At 50.2% G+C, this 12,793-nt stretch overlaps 1 protein-coding gene across 5 annotated transcripts in view; it reads left to right on the top strand.

Moving 5' to 3' along the window:
• Positions 1 to 6: 6 nt before the first annotated feature.
• AGAP1 (ArfGAP with GTPase domain, ankyrin repeat and PH domain 1) overlaps positions 7 to 12,793 on the top strand; it is a 520,170-nt gene continuing 507,383 nt past the window's right edge. For all 5 annotated transcript variants that reach the window (XM_032394158.1, XM_032394087.1, XM_032393993.1 and 2 more), the window contains exon 1: positions 7 to 190. In XM_032394158.1, coding sequence (XP_032250049.1) covers positions 28 to 190 — 163 coding nt within the window. In that variant the 5' untranslated portion in view covers positions 7 to 27. The remainder of the gene's footprint in view (positions 191 to 12,793) is intronic.

Below are 12,793 nucleotides of genomic sequence, written 5' to 3'. Positions count from 1 at the left end.
CGCGGCTCCGGGCGCGGCGCCTGCACCATGAACTACCAGCAGCAGCTGGCCAACTCGGCTGCCATCCGGGCCGAGATCCAGCGCTTCGAGTCGGTCCACCCCAACATCTACTCCATCTACGAGCTGCTGGAGCGCGTGGAGGAGCCGGTGCTGCAGAACCAGATCCGGGAGCACGTCATCGCCATCGAAGGTGAGGGCCGGGCCGCCGCGGGGCTTCTGGAAAGCGCGGGGGAGCGGGCGCCCCCGGCGCGGCGGGGCACGCGCGCGTGTGTGCGTGCGTGTGTACACACGCGCCGGGCCGTGGCACGCGGCTGCCCCGCGGAGGGAGCTTTGCGGTGCTTCATGTCCTGCAAGGCCGGGCGACGGCGGAGGGGGAGGCCGAGGGTGCCGCAAGCTCTGCCGGGGAAGATGGGCCGGCAGCGTTAATTTGATAATGGGCAGTGGAGTCTCTCCTGTGTGAAGGTGGCTCGATGCTGCCGCGTTCCGGGCCGTCCTAGTGACCCGGCCCAGCCGATGCCCGGGGGCAGCTGGAGGGGTTGGTGCCACCGGACCCGTGACAGGTTACCAGGCCAGGCGTCTTGCTAGATGTTGACAGACGTTTTGGGAAGTGCAGCTGCTGGGCTGGGGGCTCAGGCCAGCGTGTTTAGGCGGGGCAGGGCCGCCCTCTTCGTGTCTTTGCCCAATTCAGGGGGCCCGGTGGAGGCAGCTTCATTGAGCCCATGCAGACAGCCAGCCCGGGCTGCAGGCTGTGTCGTGTCCTCGTGCCTGTCCACCTGCCTCTGTGCAAAGGCTAGTAGTCTCCGTAGGGTGTTTTCTACCAAAAGTCTTGGGCCAAATTAGAAGCAGAGCCGGGAGGACAGGGGATTCCTCAGCCTCAGGGTCTCACTTTCACAGGCCCAGAGGCCCCCTCCCCTTTCAGCTTGTCCAGCGAGGCTGTGAGCCTGCAGGAGAGGTGCTGCAGAGTTCTGCCTCTCTCGGGCCTGTGGTCCCTTGGGATTATGAGTGGCTCTTATTTCTCTGCTAGTGGGTTTCTGGATTGTCTCCTTGGTCTGTCCCTTTGGCCCCACCAAGATCTGGGGGACAAGGTGGGATGTCAGTGTGGAGTGTGGAGTTCTACCCCTGCCACACTCAAATCAGCAGTTTTTCCTCTCTGTTGCCAGAGGTGGTACAAGGCCTGCAGGGTGGGCCATGGTACAGACTGTCCTAACCAAAGCCACTGGGGCCGCTGTTGAGGAACACTGAGAATGTTCCAAGGCCTGGCAGGAGTTTGTCCAAAAGCCTGGGTACAGGCAGTCACCCAGCTCCCCTCCATCTGTGACGGCATCGGCCACAGGAAGGCTTTGCTTTGGCACCACGCAGTCTGAACTACTAACCCCAAAGCGTCTTGGTTTGACACTTGGCCAGTTAGATGGGGAAGGTGGATGTTGTGGTGCTGATCCTCTTGGCATTTGTCAGTCCCATGGACTTGAACCACGTCCCAGCCAGGCTGCCGATTGGCCACCTGCATCCATAGGGGACTTGCTGATTCCCTGGGAGGGTCTGAGCAGTGCTCCAGCCTGTGTGGGACCTAGCTGTCAGAGCACCTGGCCACCTTGTTGGCAATTTAAGATGCTTCCAGATTCCTTGAGAGCTAGAGTCCCCGTGTACTTCCGACAGGACTTGTGGGAGGCCATGGGACCTGCGCGCATCTGCTGATGGCTGGGTGACGTTGCATGAAGGTTCCTCCAGAGCCTGAGCGCTGGCTTTGTTGTGGTCAACGTGAAAGGGGCACTGTGCCTGTTTCCCTTGTCTCTTTGCTGTTCTCTGGCTGTATCCACAGAAGTCTGATGAAACACTTTGAAAGCTAGTGGCAAGTATTGAATGCACCTGGCCAAGAGCACCTCTAGCTGAGTATGATTCATGACGCCTCGTTTTCATTTCTCATTTGGGAAGCCCAGCTCTGGGGTCTCGAGCACTTCAGCAAAGCAATCTGACTTTCTAGCAAGAGGATGTGGTTACATTTTTTTTTTCTCTCTTAAAAAAATATTATGTGGTTCCTAGATGATGGTTTTTGGTAGCTTGATGTCTGCCTTTACCATGTGACAAGTTAAGCCCTTTCTTGGCTGGAATCCTTGTCATTTTTAATAAGACTCAGAATCAGTGAATGAATCCTATTTGGGGCTTTGATGATGCTATTATTTTTCTGTTAGAAAAAGGAATGTCTGTGTTGTGTTTGGCTGTTAATGAACCATTCAGATACGTTTCTGTTCTTTGCTCTACTGTGGCAATGATACCACCTTTCATTTGTATAGAACTTTAGCAGAAATACTCTTGTGTTCATCATGTCATTGTGTGGCTGTAGCAACCCCGTGAGAATGTGGGCCAGCTTCATTATCTTCCTTTTGTAAAGGATGGCAGTTCAGGGAGGGATAATGACCTCCTGAACATTTGACTGAGGTCATGCAGAGTCTGGTCTGAACCAGAGGATTGTTTGAATGGAAAGCCTAGGTCTGTACCTCCCAAAGCACCTTATACTGCCCCTTCTAATGAAAGGTAAATTCATTTGTGATAATGAAATGTCTTCTCCCTCTGTGCCAACTTTAAGATATTGGCTGGGATTTATGTCTATACTGTTGATGTTTTGGAAATTGAGAGGATTGCTCAGTTGTGTCAGGGTGACATTTTTGCTATGAAAAGAACACTGTGCAGAAACAATTTTGTGTAACTGTGCAGCATGTGGGTTATTCACTCATATGGAAACCAAGAGCGTGGCCGTGGGGTACAGAGACTGCAGTCGTTGTTCGGAGCTGTAAGTGAGCACGTGCCCGGAGCATTATAGTAACTCAGACATACACAGGTCTGCCCCGCTCGAGCACCCTGCAGGTCAGGATGACACAGCAGCCAAATATAAGTCTGAATTTTAAAATAGAACCATTTCCAATCAGGAAAGCCTGTGCACATCATAGCAGATAGTTTAAAAATCATTTGTCCCACCAAACAGAGAACAGTTTGCATTTCAGAGGCTATCCAGCTAGGCCTCCCCCTGCTTCTGTGGGTACATATATAAAGTTGGATTCATATTTACAAAGTTTGTTGATTAGCATATTGTCAGCACTTTTCAATGTTACAAAAAATTTTGGAGATACAATTTCTTATGTTGGCATAATAACCCAGCACTTGGCTGTGCTATAATTTATTTAAAATTTTCCTATTTTTTTGGTGTTTTCAAGAATTTTTACTGTTGGCATGAGGAGTGGCCTTGTCAAAGGATGTTTGGCTTACATCCTTTCAAAGCTCATTTCAGAGTGATTCTAAGTGGGTCTGGATTGGAAAATCTCTTAGTGATGGGCTGAACTGTGTATAAGAGTGGGTATGTGGACCCTGTTTGCAGGCCTGGGAAGTGTGATTTTCTTTTTGTTTTAAAATATTAACTCATAAAAAGTATTTTTTTCAAATTTTTATTTCAGACTTTGAGAGATTTATTTTTTCTCCTAAGTCTCTGGATTTTAAGGAAGCGTTGCTGGTGGTTTTCAGATTTACCTGGTTAGATTTCTGGGGTATCCCACAGGGGTGTGGCATGCTCTGAAACGTAGCTGTGTAGCATGGATGTTCTCCATACCCAGACACGAGTCTGGGACCGCTGCTTCCAGTGTGGACAACTTGTCTGGGTTTCCCCCTTTGGTTCTCTTTTAAAAAGTCTGTCTGGGGTTGATGGGTCTGAGGTAAATGAGTCAGCTGCCTTTCTTGTTAAATAAAGCTTGTTTTTCTCTTAGGGATAATGCCTCTGTTTGCAAATTGCACGTTGTAATTCAGCTTGCTGGCAGCAGAACTGGTGGTGGGAATAACAGGGCAGTGGGTTCATTCGCTGGGGCAGTGGTTGAGCCCCCAGCCAGCTTTCATGCCTCCACCCTCACCAGGTGGCAGATTAGGGGAACCAGGCTCCCCACTGGCCCCACTGGTGGTTTGTGTGGCTTCCTCTGGAGAGGCACGAGAGCCCTTTCCTTAGCCGGAAGGGTCTGCCTGGTGCCTCTGGAAAGGGCACTTTGACAGGGGATTCTAGGGCTGAGCCCCTGCAGTGGGGGACCTGGGAAGGTGGGGTAAGGGGCCACCTGATCCCATGATCCAGCTGCATTGTTGAGCATCTGTGTACAGCAGAGTGCTAAGTGCTTTCCCTGCATTGTCTCAATTCATCCTGCAGTGATCCCATGACATAGATGTCACCTCTGAGGTCCTGAAAGTGTAGGAGACTTGCCCAAGAGAGTTGACCTGGGTTGGCCTGACCTCAGCGCTGGCTCTGTAGCTCCTAATGAGACAGAATGGAGCTCCTGGTTATTCATGGCTTCCACAGGCTGTATGTGCCACCACCCCAAGCATGGGTTGCCTTTACCCAAGATGAGAAGGGTTTGAGAATGATGCAGGTAACTGGGAGTATTATGTTCTCTCTGAAGTTGCTTACCATGGCAAAACTTGTAAGAGTTGGTTTTCATACAGGAAATTATTGAATCTGGTTGTTGCATGTGTACCTGTCTAGGGAACAAATACCTTCTTCCTGCCATGGAGGAGCATAATTTTTCTTTGCCATTAGCGACTGAATTCCTAATATTTAAGGTTTAGTCAAAGGGTGCAGGTATGGGGCTTTTTAGTTATTGATATAAATGTTGCAGTTTCTTCCTTAAAAATAATTCCCAGTTGACTGTTCCTTGCTTCCAGGTTAAATTTCATACCTTCCCAGCCTCCAGCTCCCCCACAATCCAGATGTCCCATCCGGCCCGGCTGATGGCACTGTCTTCCCCTACCTCTCCCAGGCAGAATTATGGCCTGCCTGCTCTGTGTCCTTCAGCTCATCTCTAGCCTGAAGGACTGAGAGCTTTCTGAGGGCAGAAATAAGGTCCTGTCCATTTTTTTTGTCCTCAGGGACTCAGTGTTACGTCTGGCCCTTGGAGGATGCCCAGGAATTGTTTGTTGACTGGCTCACTTGACAGAGGGGCTAACATTTTCTCTAGAGTTTGAGTCTTCTTGCTCCTCATTGGTAATATAAATAGTGTTTATCCTCTGGCAGAAGCTGAGGGCATTTTGAAACTTGTCACAAGAGTACAGATGTTAGGGCTGGGCACCTTTTGGATCTGATGGGTTTTAGCTTGGGTGGATACTAAACACCATGTGATGTTTGGGGTGGAAATGAAATTTCTTTAGCTTGTGTAGGGGAAGGGGAGGAGGATCTGCTTGCTGAATCCTAGAACCTTTTGCAGCCAGGCTGTCTGCAAAATGAGGGCGTTTCTTTGTGACGGGTGTGAGTGAATTTCTGATGTAGGTGACTGACGTGATGTATCTTCAATGTAGCATTGAGATCTGTGGTTCTCAGAGTTAACGTGCAATCAGATTACATGGAGGAAAGCAGACTGCTGGTCCCCAGCCCCCGAGTTTCTAGTTCTTTAGGTCTGGAGTGGGGCCCAAGAATGTGCTTTTTGAACGAGTTTCCAGAGGCTGCCAATGCTGCTGGTCCAGGGACTGCACTTTGAGAAGGGTTGCTGTGGGTGGAGGAGCTCCATCGGGAAGGGCATCTTTGGGCCCGCTCTCGGGCTCGCATTCTTCCACGCAGGTGACAGGTAAGGGCTGGCTGCCGGGGGGTTGCTTCGGGCCACACAGCTTAAACATTGTGGAGGAGGGATTTAAATCCAGGTTCGAATGGGTTCACATCTGTGTTCACTTTACGTCCACAATGCCGAGTGCCCCGTGAGGGAAGTGGTCAGATGAGGGGTGGACATGATCAAAGGGATCCTGTAGGGAGTTAAGACCAGCTTTAAGTCCCAGTCTGTTGTTCTGTGCACTTTCCTTCCAGTCTTTTGGAGATTGTTGATATTTCATGGAGTCTCCCGTGTCTTTAGAAGGGGTTCTTCAGTATTCACTTGATATGATCATTTGTCAGATGATAATGTTTTGTTATCACTGGCGTGGAGCTAAAAAAGCATTTGAGTGAAGGAGGCGAACTGTGTGTTATTAGCAGCCTGGGAGGGCTGACAGGGAGCCTGAAGTAAGTGACTCAGAAGGGAGAAGCAGCTCAAGCAGCTGCAGGAACCTTCACAACAAAACCTGTGGCCCTGTTACTACCACCTCTGTGTTTGTTTTGTTTTTTTTTTTGGTCCAAACCAGACTTTTTAATTTGGTTAAGACTAAAATCCCTTAGTTTGCATCCTTTCTTTTTTCCTGTGTACCCTGCAGGTGTTTATAGTTTGTGAGTCTCGCTCTGGCTCGTTTTAACTACTGATTTGGTCTTGTCTCATGTTTCTTAACATTCAAACAAACCTGTGCGCCCCCGCACCCCCTCTTCTCAACACTGCAGATCCTTTGAGTCCTTTGCTTAAGTGATTGAGTTTGGCAAAGCGGATCAGACTTAGTTATTTTTAAAATCCAGGGTTCGGGGTTCTGATCTGGTGCTTAACTACATAATTCCTTCCCTTTGTTAAGTACCTCTCTCTGAGGAGCAGAATGTACTCTACAGATGTTAATCTGCAGTCTCTGCAGCATCTGTTATTTCTGTTCAGGGGATGAGGGCCAGGCTTTGTATGTGCCGCCGTGGGCCCCCTTCTTCCAGGAGTTCTGTGCTTCTGAGGGGCTGAGAGGGATTTTGGGTTCTTGCCTTATGGTGTGGGAAGCCCGCACGCAGGGCTGTGAGTGGAGTTACTTTCTCAAGATGCAGTGATGACCCATCCAGGGGCAGGGTAGTTTGGGTCCAATCCATCCAACCTCCCTGTGCTCCTGCTCACAACTGCCCAACGCCTGAAAGGGGGTGTCTTGGTTGCCTCTGGGGGTTGTGAGGGAAGGAGAGCAGTACCACCCCCGCCAGAAGAGGTTGTTAATGGACCCTTTGAGTAACCAGCCAAATAGTTTTATCTGTGTGCGAGGCCGGAACATTTTCCATAAAGGGCAGGCTAAATATAAGCTGGAGGGTGGGGACCCGGGCCCAGGAGGGGGCTGTCATCCCTCAGATATTGTTTCTTCCACTGGTAATCAGAACTTGCCACCGGCCCGGAACAGGTGGCCACCCTGAGCTGCCTGGGAACAGATTGGTGTTTTTGTTTAACCAGGGCCTCATTTGCAAATTTCACACTTCTCCCGCTGTTTGGTGGGGATTGTCTTTTTTTGGGCTGCAGTGTTGGAGTATTTGTACAGTGTTTCTACACAAGCAACTGTCTCATCTTTAAAGCTGCTCATGCCGTCTGCTTGTCATTAGCATCGTGGTTTAGAAGCAGCTTTTTATTTTTTATTTTTTAAGGGTGGGAAACACTTTTCGTGGTTCTGGGAGAAGAATTCAAATAATTACCGGCCATGTTCACAAACGATTTATGTTTGGTCTTAGAAATGTCAACATTCGACAGGCTCTCGCAAACAGAACCATGTTGATTTCCAGCTCACCGAAGCTACGGTTACCATGTTCCCAGATAATAGTCTTCAGGGGAGATGAGCGTCTTTAGGAAGTCAGTTTAAGTTCGAAGAGTTTTGGTTGACAGGGGACAACAGTATCGAGGAAAAGAAGAAGTTAGAATTTTTTTTTTAATCAACACCTTCGACAAAACAAGACCCACCTTAGGTTCCTGGCAGAGTTTTTACTTCTTAAGTACGAGGCCAGAAGTGTGCTCTCTGCATGAGGGCGGGTGGTGGCCTTCAGCAAGATTTGGTATTGCAGGTGAGCTAATTACCTGCTGGTTTCGGTAATGAAAATTGATTTGGAGAGAGCTGATGGCCCTGAGATTCAGCTGTTTGTGTTTCCAATTGTCATTTTCTGTGAGGGGAGAGTTGGCATATTTTCCAGGGAGGGCACTTTCCCGAAGCCTGCCTACCCACCCTTTGTGGTTGTTTTTAAGGATCTGGGGTGCTGCTGTGAGCCGCGATTCCCTCTCTGTTCTAACACGGCTGCTGGTAGTGCGGGCTGGTGAACCTGATTTCAGACAAACAAGAGCATTGTTTCAATTTTGGGTCAACAATCACGTCTGGGTCTCTGATTGTCCATGGGTTATTATTTCGAGTTTGGGATTGCTGGGATTGCGACCACTTCAAACTCCCGAATTTTTTTTGAGCTCTTTTTTCACCTAGAGCATAAATACAGAAAGATGCCGAAGTCATTAGGGAGGAGGTTTTCACAGACCGAGGACCTGTGTGTAACCAGCATTCAGATCAAGAAACAAGGTGATTGGCACAGCCAGGACCTGTCTGGGGTCTGGGTTGTGTGTAGTTAGAGGATGTTGCCTCTGTTTATTTGTGTGTTCTACCATTGATGGGCGTTTGCATGGTTTCCTGTTTTCGGCCGCTACGAACAGCGCCGCTGAGCACATTCTCATACCTGTCTTTTGGTTCCTGTCAGGTGCCTGGGCGTGGAGAGCTGTGTGGTGTTACCTGTGTGGATACAACCAATCATGAAACCAGTCTATCTGGTGGGTGGGCAGCCCCTATCTGGAGAGACCTTTCATTGCTGTTCAAGGTTCAGTTCATGTGGCTTAGGGACTGCCTTCCTCCTTTGATTTTAATTCTCTGCATTGTTTGTTCATAAATATTTAAGTGGCTAATTTCTGGCACTGTCTTAGACTTAAGGATTTTTCGGTGGACTGTTAAATCCTTGTTAGTTGAATAATTACAGCTCTGTAAAGGGAGCTGTGTGAGTGAAATCCTTCACCGGGAAGTACTTCTCTTTAAAACGTGGATGGCACAGTTCCCCTGAGGCTGGAATGGGCCCCTTTGGGCTCTTCCTGGCTCTTGGCAAATCAGTAATCAGTTGGGGTACTCTTTCCAGAGGATCCCAGCCCGGTCCAGAATCCATCTCACCACCCCCATCCTGGGTGTTAGATAACCTTTGGATCTGTGTTGGCATTTGAAAGGAAACTCATTTTCCACTCTGGGCCTAAGCTGTTCTGTGGTCTTATAGTTACATATTAGCACTTCTCAGTTTCTGTTGTCTGTAGCAATTATGTGCAGGACAGGAAAGAAAAAAAAGCTAAGTGTTGCCAACTCTGTTACTCTCAAGGGGTTATTCTCTTTGTTCCTTCTCTTGTGTCCTGGAGCTGCCCATCCTCCTCCACAAAGGCCACCCTGACTGAGGCCAAACCTGGGAGATCATAAGGATGGAATGGTGTGTGCGTGTGTGAGATCTTCTCCAGTGGCTTCACACAAGCAAATGTTTATTTTGAGGGATGGGGGTGGGAGGGCTGTGTTTATCTTCCCTGCTTAGCATGGGAAGTGGCTAGTGTGAGAATCAATAGGCAAGGTTTTATTGAGCACCTACAATGGGGGCGAAGGGCAGTTTTTAAATCTGGGGTGGGGGAGGGTAGGCAGATGTGTGGGACCTGAGTCCTTCTCCCAGCACACTTCACATCTAGCTCAGGAGGCCACAGGAATACAAACTGAGATAACCCGCCGCAGTAGTTCGAGGCCATGTGGGAGAGCGATGGCTGCCTTGCAGGGAGTGGGATTAACCCCACTTGGAAGCTCGGTAGGAATCAGGCAGTGGAGGGCTTTCCGGCTGGTGGGTAACGGGACTGACACACCTGGACTGAATCCTCAGCCTACAGAGAACCAAGGAGTCCTGGGTGATGGAAAAGAGCCTTGCAGGCCCCAGAGAGCAGGTCAGGAGCACCTTTATTGGGGAGTGGGAGACTATTGAGTATGGATTTCTGTTTGGGGAGGGGAGCACCGTGATGCTCAGCTGTGGCCCTGCGAGCTAGAGGGAGTGTTGGTGGCTGCAGTAGTGGGGACGGGCAGGGAGGGCTCAAAACTGGGAACCACATCCAGGCTGTTATGGGGGAAGGTGGGAACACAGAGACAGGCCCCACGGGATGGTCAGGGAGGTGCAGGCCTGCAGTGGCCTGGGAGCCTTAGGTTGGAGGGAGGGGGTTGAGAGACTGAGGTTTGATCCTCGGAACACAAGAGTGGGGCCTTGTTGAAGGGATTCCATCTATAGATGTCCTGAGGTGGGGCGGGGGGGGGGGGGGGGGGTGGGGGGCCGGGTATGGCCTACCCGCGGGCGTTGGGGGGGGTGGGCCGGAGGGGGTTTCCAGCTGGGGGTGGGGGGGGGGGGGGGGGGGGGGGGTGTTGCTTGGCCATGCATGACAGTTCCCTGGGATTTGTGGAAGAGGGCCCCGTCCCTGTGGGGTTGGTTTGCATATGTCTGTGGAACAGGCCCAGAGGCAGGCATCTGGAACGTATTGTGGCCTCTTCCTCCCCTGCAGACTTTCAGTGGGTGTCTGCGGTGTCCAGACACGAGTCTCTTGGGAGTATGGCTGGTGTGCATCTCTGTCCACAGGGGAGCTTACGTGGCTGAGCTGTTGCTCACAGACCCTGGCCTGTGGTGGCCCCTGAGGTCCTGCTTGGCTAACCAGGGAGTCTCCTGGCCAGCTGTGCCTTTTTCAGAGCAGTGTAGAGTGCATACTCTATGATACTTGATTGATGTGTCCATCTATAGGTACATCTGAGTTTATATCTTTACATCCGTATCTCTACCCAAGCCTGTGGCTGTATCTGTCTGTCAGGTGTGTATAATTTCCACCCAATGGCTTGAATCTACAGATTTGTAGAGCCAGGTGCCAGGAGTACAGAGGTGAATGGGCCATTTGCCATGTGTAAACAGGACAGGTGTGTGCTTTGGGCCAGGTGTGTAGTGGGCCAGGGAGGTAGTGAGGGTGCTGTGAAGAGGCCCGGGGGCTCCTGGAGGATGCCTTGTTTGAGCCCCAGAAGGCGGGAAGCTAATGACATGGGGGGGGCTGTTGTTGACAGGGCACCCTCATCTTCTATCAGGAGGCCTTGGAAAACTCTCATTTTTGCCCAAAGAAATCTCACCATTTTCATGCAAAAAAGTCAGCTTCCATTTTTTCATTTAGAAAATTTCAGTTTTATTGAGGTTTCTCAATCTGTTTGCCTTTCTGGTCATTTCATGCTGGGGAATAAAGTTACTTAACTCTTTTTGTCCACAGTCTAAATCTACAGGCTTTTTTTTTTTTTTTTTTTCTTCCCCTGCTTCAGAGTCCCCAAACCCTATGCTCTTTCCCTAAATTCCCAGCTGGCCAGGAGAATCTTGAGTGGAGCTAAAATCATGGGCAGGTGGTGTGGTTTGTGCTTCTCTCTCCAAGGCCCCGAGGCCCCGAGGCCCTGCCTGGACGCCGAGGGATGCCTGGAGGTGCTAGGTGGGCGGCTTTTCCTGAAGGTGCTTCAGAATTCCAGAGTTCCACATAAGAGCCGGTGTTCTTCTAGAATTCCACCTCATTCTGATGGGATGCAGGTTGCTGTGCACTCAGATTGCCTGCTTAGAGATGAAAGAATCAGAGAGTGGTAGAGTCTTACTCGTCTGCAGAGATCGGGCACCCCTCCTCTTGTTGGTATTAACATTGGGGTGCTTTGTGTTGAGCAGAGTGTGGTAAGAGGCAACTGCTCATCCGAGTGGACAGAGCCCTCACCCACCTGCGGGGTCTCAGGCACCCCCCCCCCCCCGGGTCTGCTTAGGGAGGGGGAATATGCCACTAGTCTAGGGCCTGGGATTCATACGAACAAGGCATTTTGTGGGTAACTGATGAAATCTGCACATTAACCGCAACTTGCGGAGGCTTTCTTTTCCTCAGCATCTTGTGATGAAAATTTTCAAACACACAGAAGAGTTGAAAGAATGTTTAGAGGGAACTGTTCTGTTCCCTTTGCCTTGCTTCTCTAACTTGTTAGTGCTGTGTATCTCCCTATCCAGCCAGAGGATTGTTATCTAGCTTTTTCTCTAGATAGCAGTTTTCCAAGGCTCGTCCAATTTTGGCTTGGAATCCAAAGGATTTCTGGAAACGGTGCCAGTCAGGGTGTTAGGGTGTCAGGTTCGAGGTGCGGCGCCAGCGGGGGGAGGGGGGCGAGGTGCTGACTGTGGGTCGAATGTGAGGGAATCTCATTTTGCTCGGGAGTTGGTTTAATTTGGGCTTTGGAAGGACAGCTTTTTGTTGTGTTAATGTTGATTCAGTTCAGATGTGAACCCAAAAGGAAACTTGAACTCTGACTTGAATTCCCCATTTCAGTGTGTGTGTTTGGGAGGGCAACCCCTCTTTGGGCCTCAGTGGTTTTGGGGGTGGGGTGGCACAGAGGACTTTGGTTTTAGGAGTAGCCAATGTGTTGATATGGAAGACAGGCATTTTCTTGTTTAATAAGTTACTTGTGATCACTTCCTGGAAGGAGAATGATGTCATGGAGGATCACAGCCGCGGTGACTCTGTGGCCTATAGAGGACAGACACCTCTTGCCTGGGGATCCAAGACAGGCTCCTGCCTCAGTGACTTGGCATGGAATTCTTGGGACACACATGTCCCTTTGGGCCTTCAGTTTAGAATCTGTGGGATTGAACTTTGATCTCAAGACTCCTCCTGTCTCTGAAGTGACTGTTATTGCCCCATCCATTGCTCCTCATTCCCCAAAATGACCAAGTCTGGTGGAGGGGGAGGTGGGGATGGAAGCGTGGGGAGGAGATGGTCAGATGAGGCCAGACTGCCCTAGGGCCTTGTGTTGAATTGTTTCCTCCCCCAACAAACTCAGTGAAATCTCGCTCAGTAGAGCGATATCCAGTAAAGGGAAGGAAACATACTGTGTGTGTGTAACCCACGTGGTACGTAGAAAAACTAGCACTGACGCAGGTACATCTGCTGAAGGCTTCCTTCTAACACCTGAGCGTGGGCAGGGGCGTGCGGAAGAACCTGGTCGATGATAATCCCAACGCTCTGCAGTACTCTGGTACCCAGACTTACAACCTGGTCAACGATAATCCCCACGCTCTGCAGTACTCTGGTCCCCAGACTTAGAACCTGGT

This window comes from Phoca vitulina, unplaced genomic scaffold, assembly GCF_004348235.1.
Source record: "Phoca vitulina isolate PV1807 unplaced genomic scaffold, GSC_HSeal_1.0 scaffold1, whole genome shotgun sequence".
Classification (NCBI taxonomy): Eukaryota; Metazoa; Chordata; class Mammalia; order Carnivora; family Phocidae; genus Phoca; species Phoca vitulina.
This window is presented reverse-complemented; position numbering and strand designations above follow the sequence as displayed.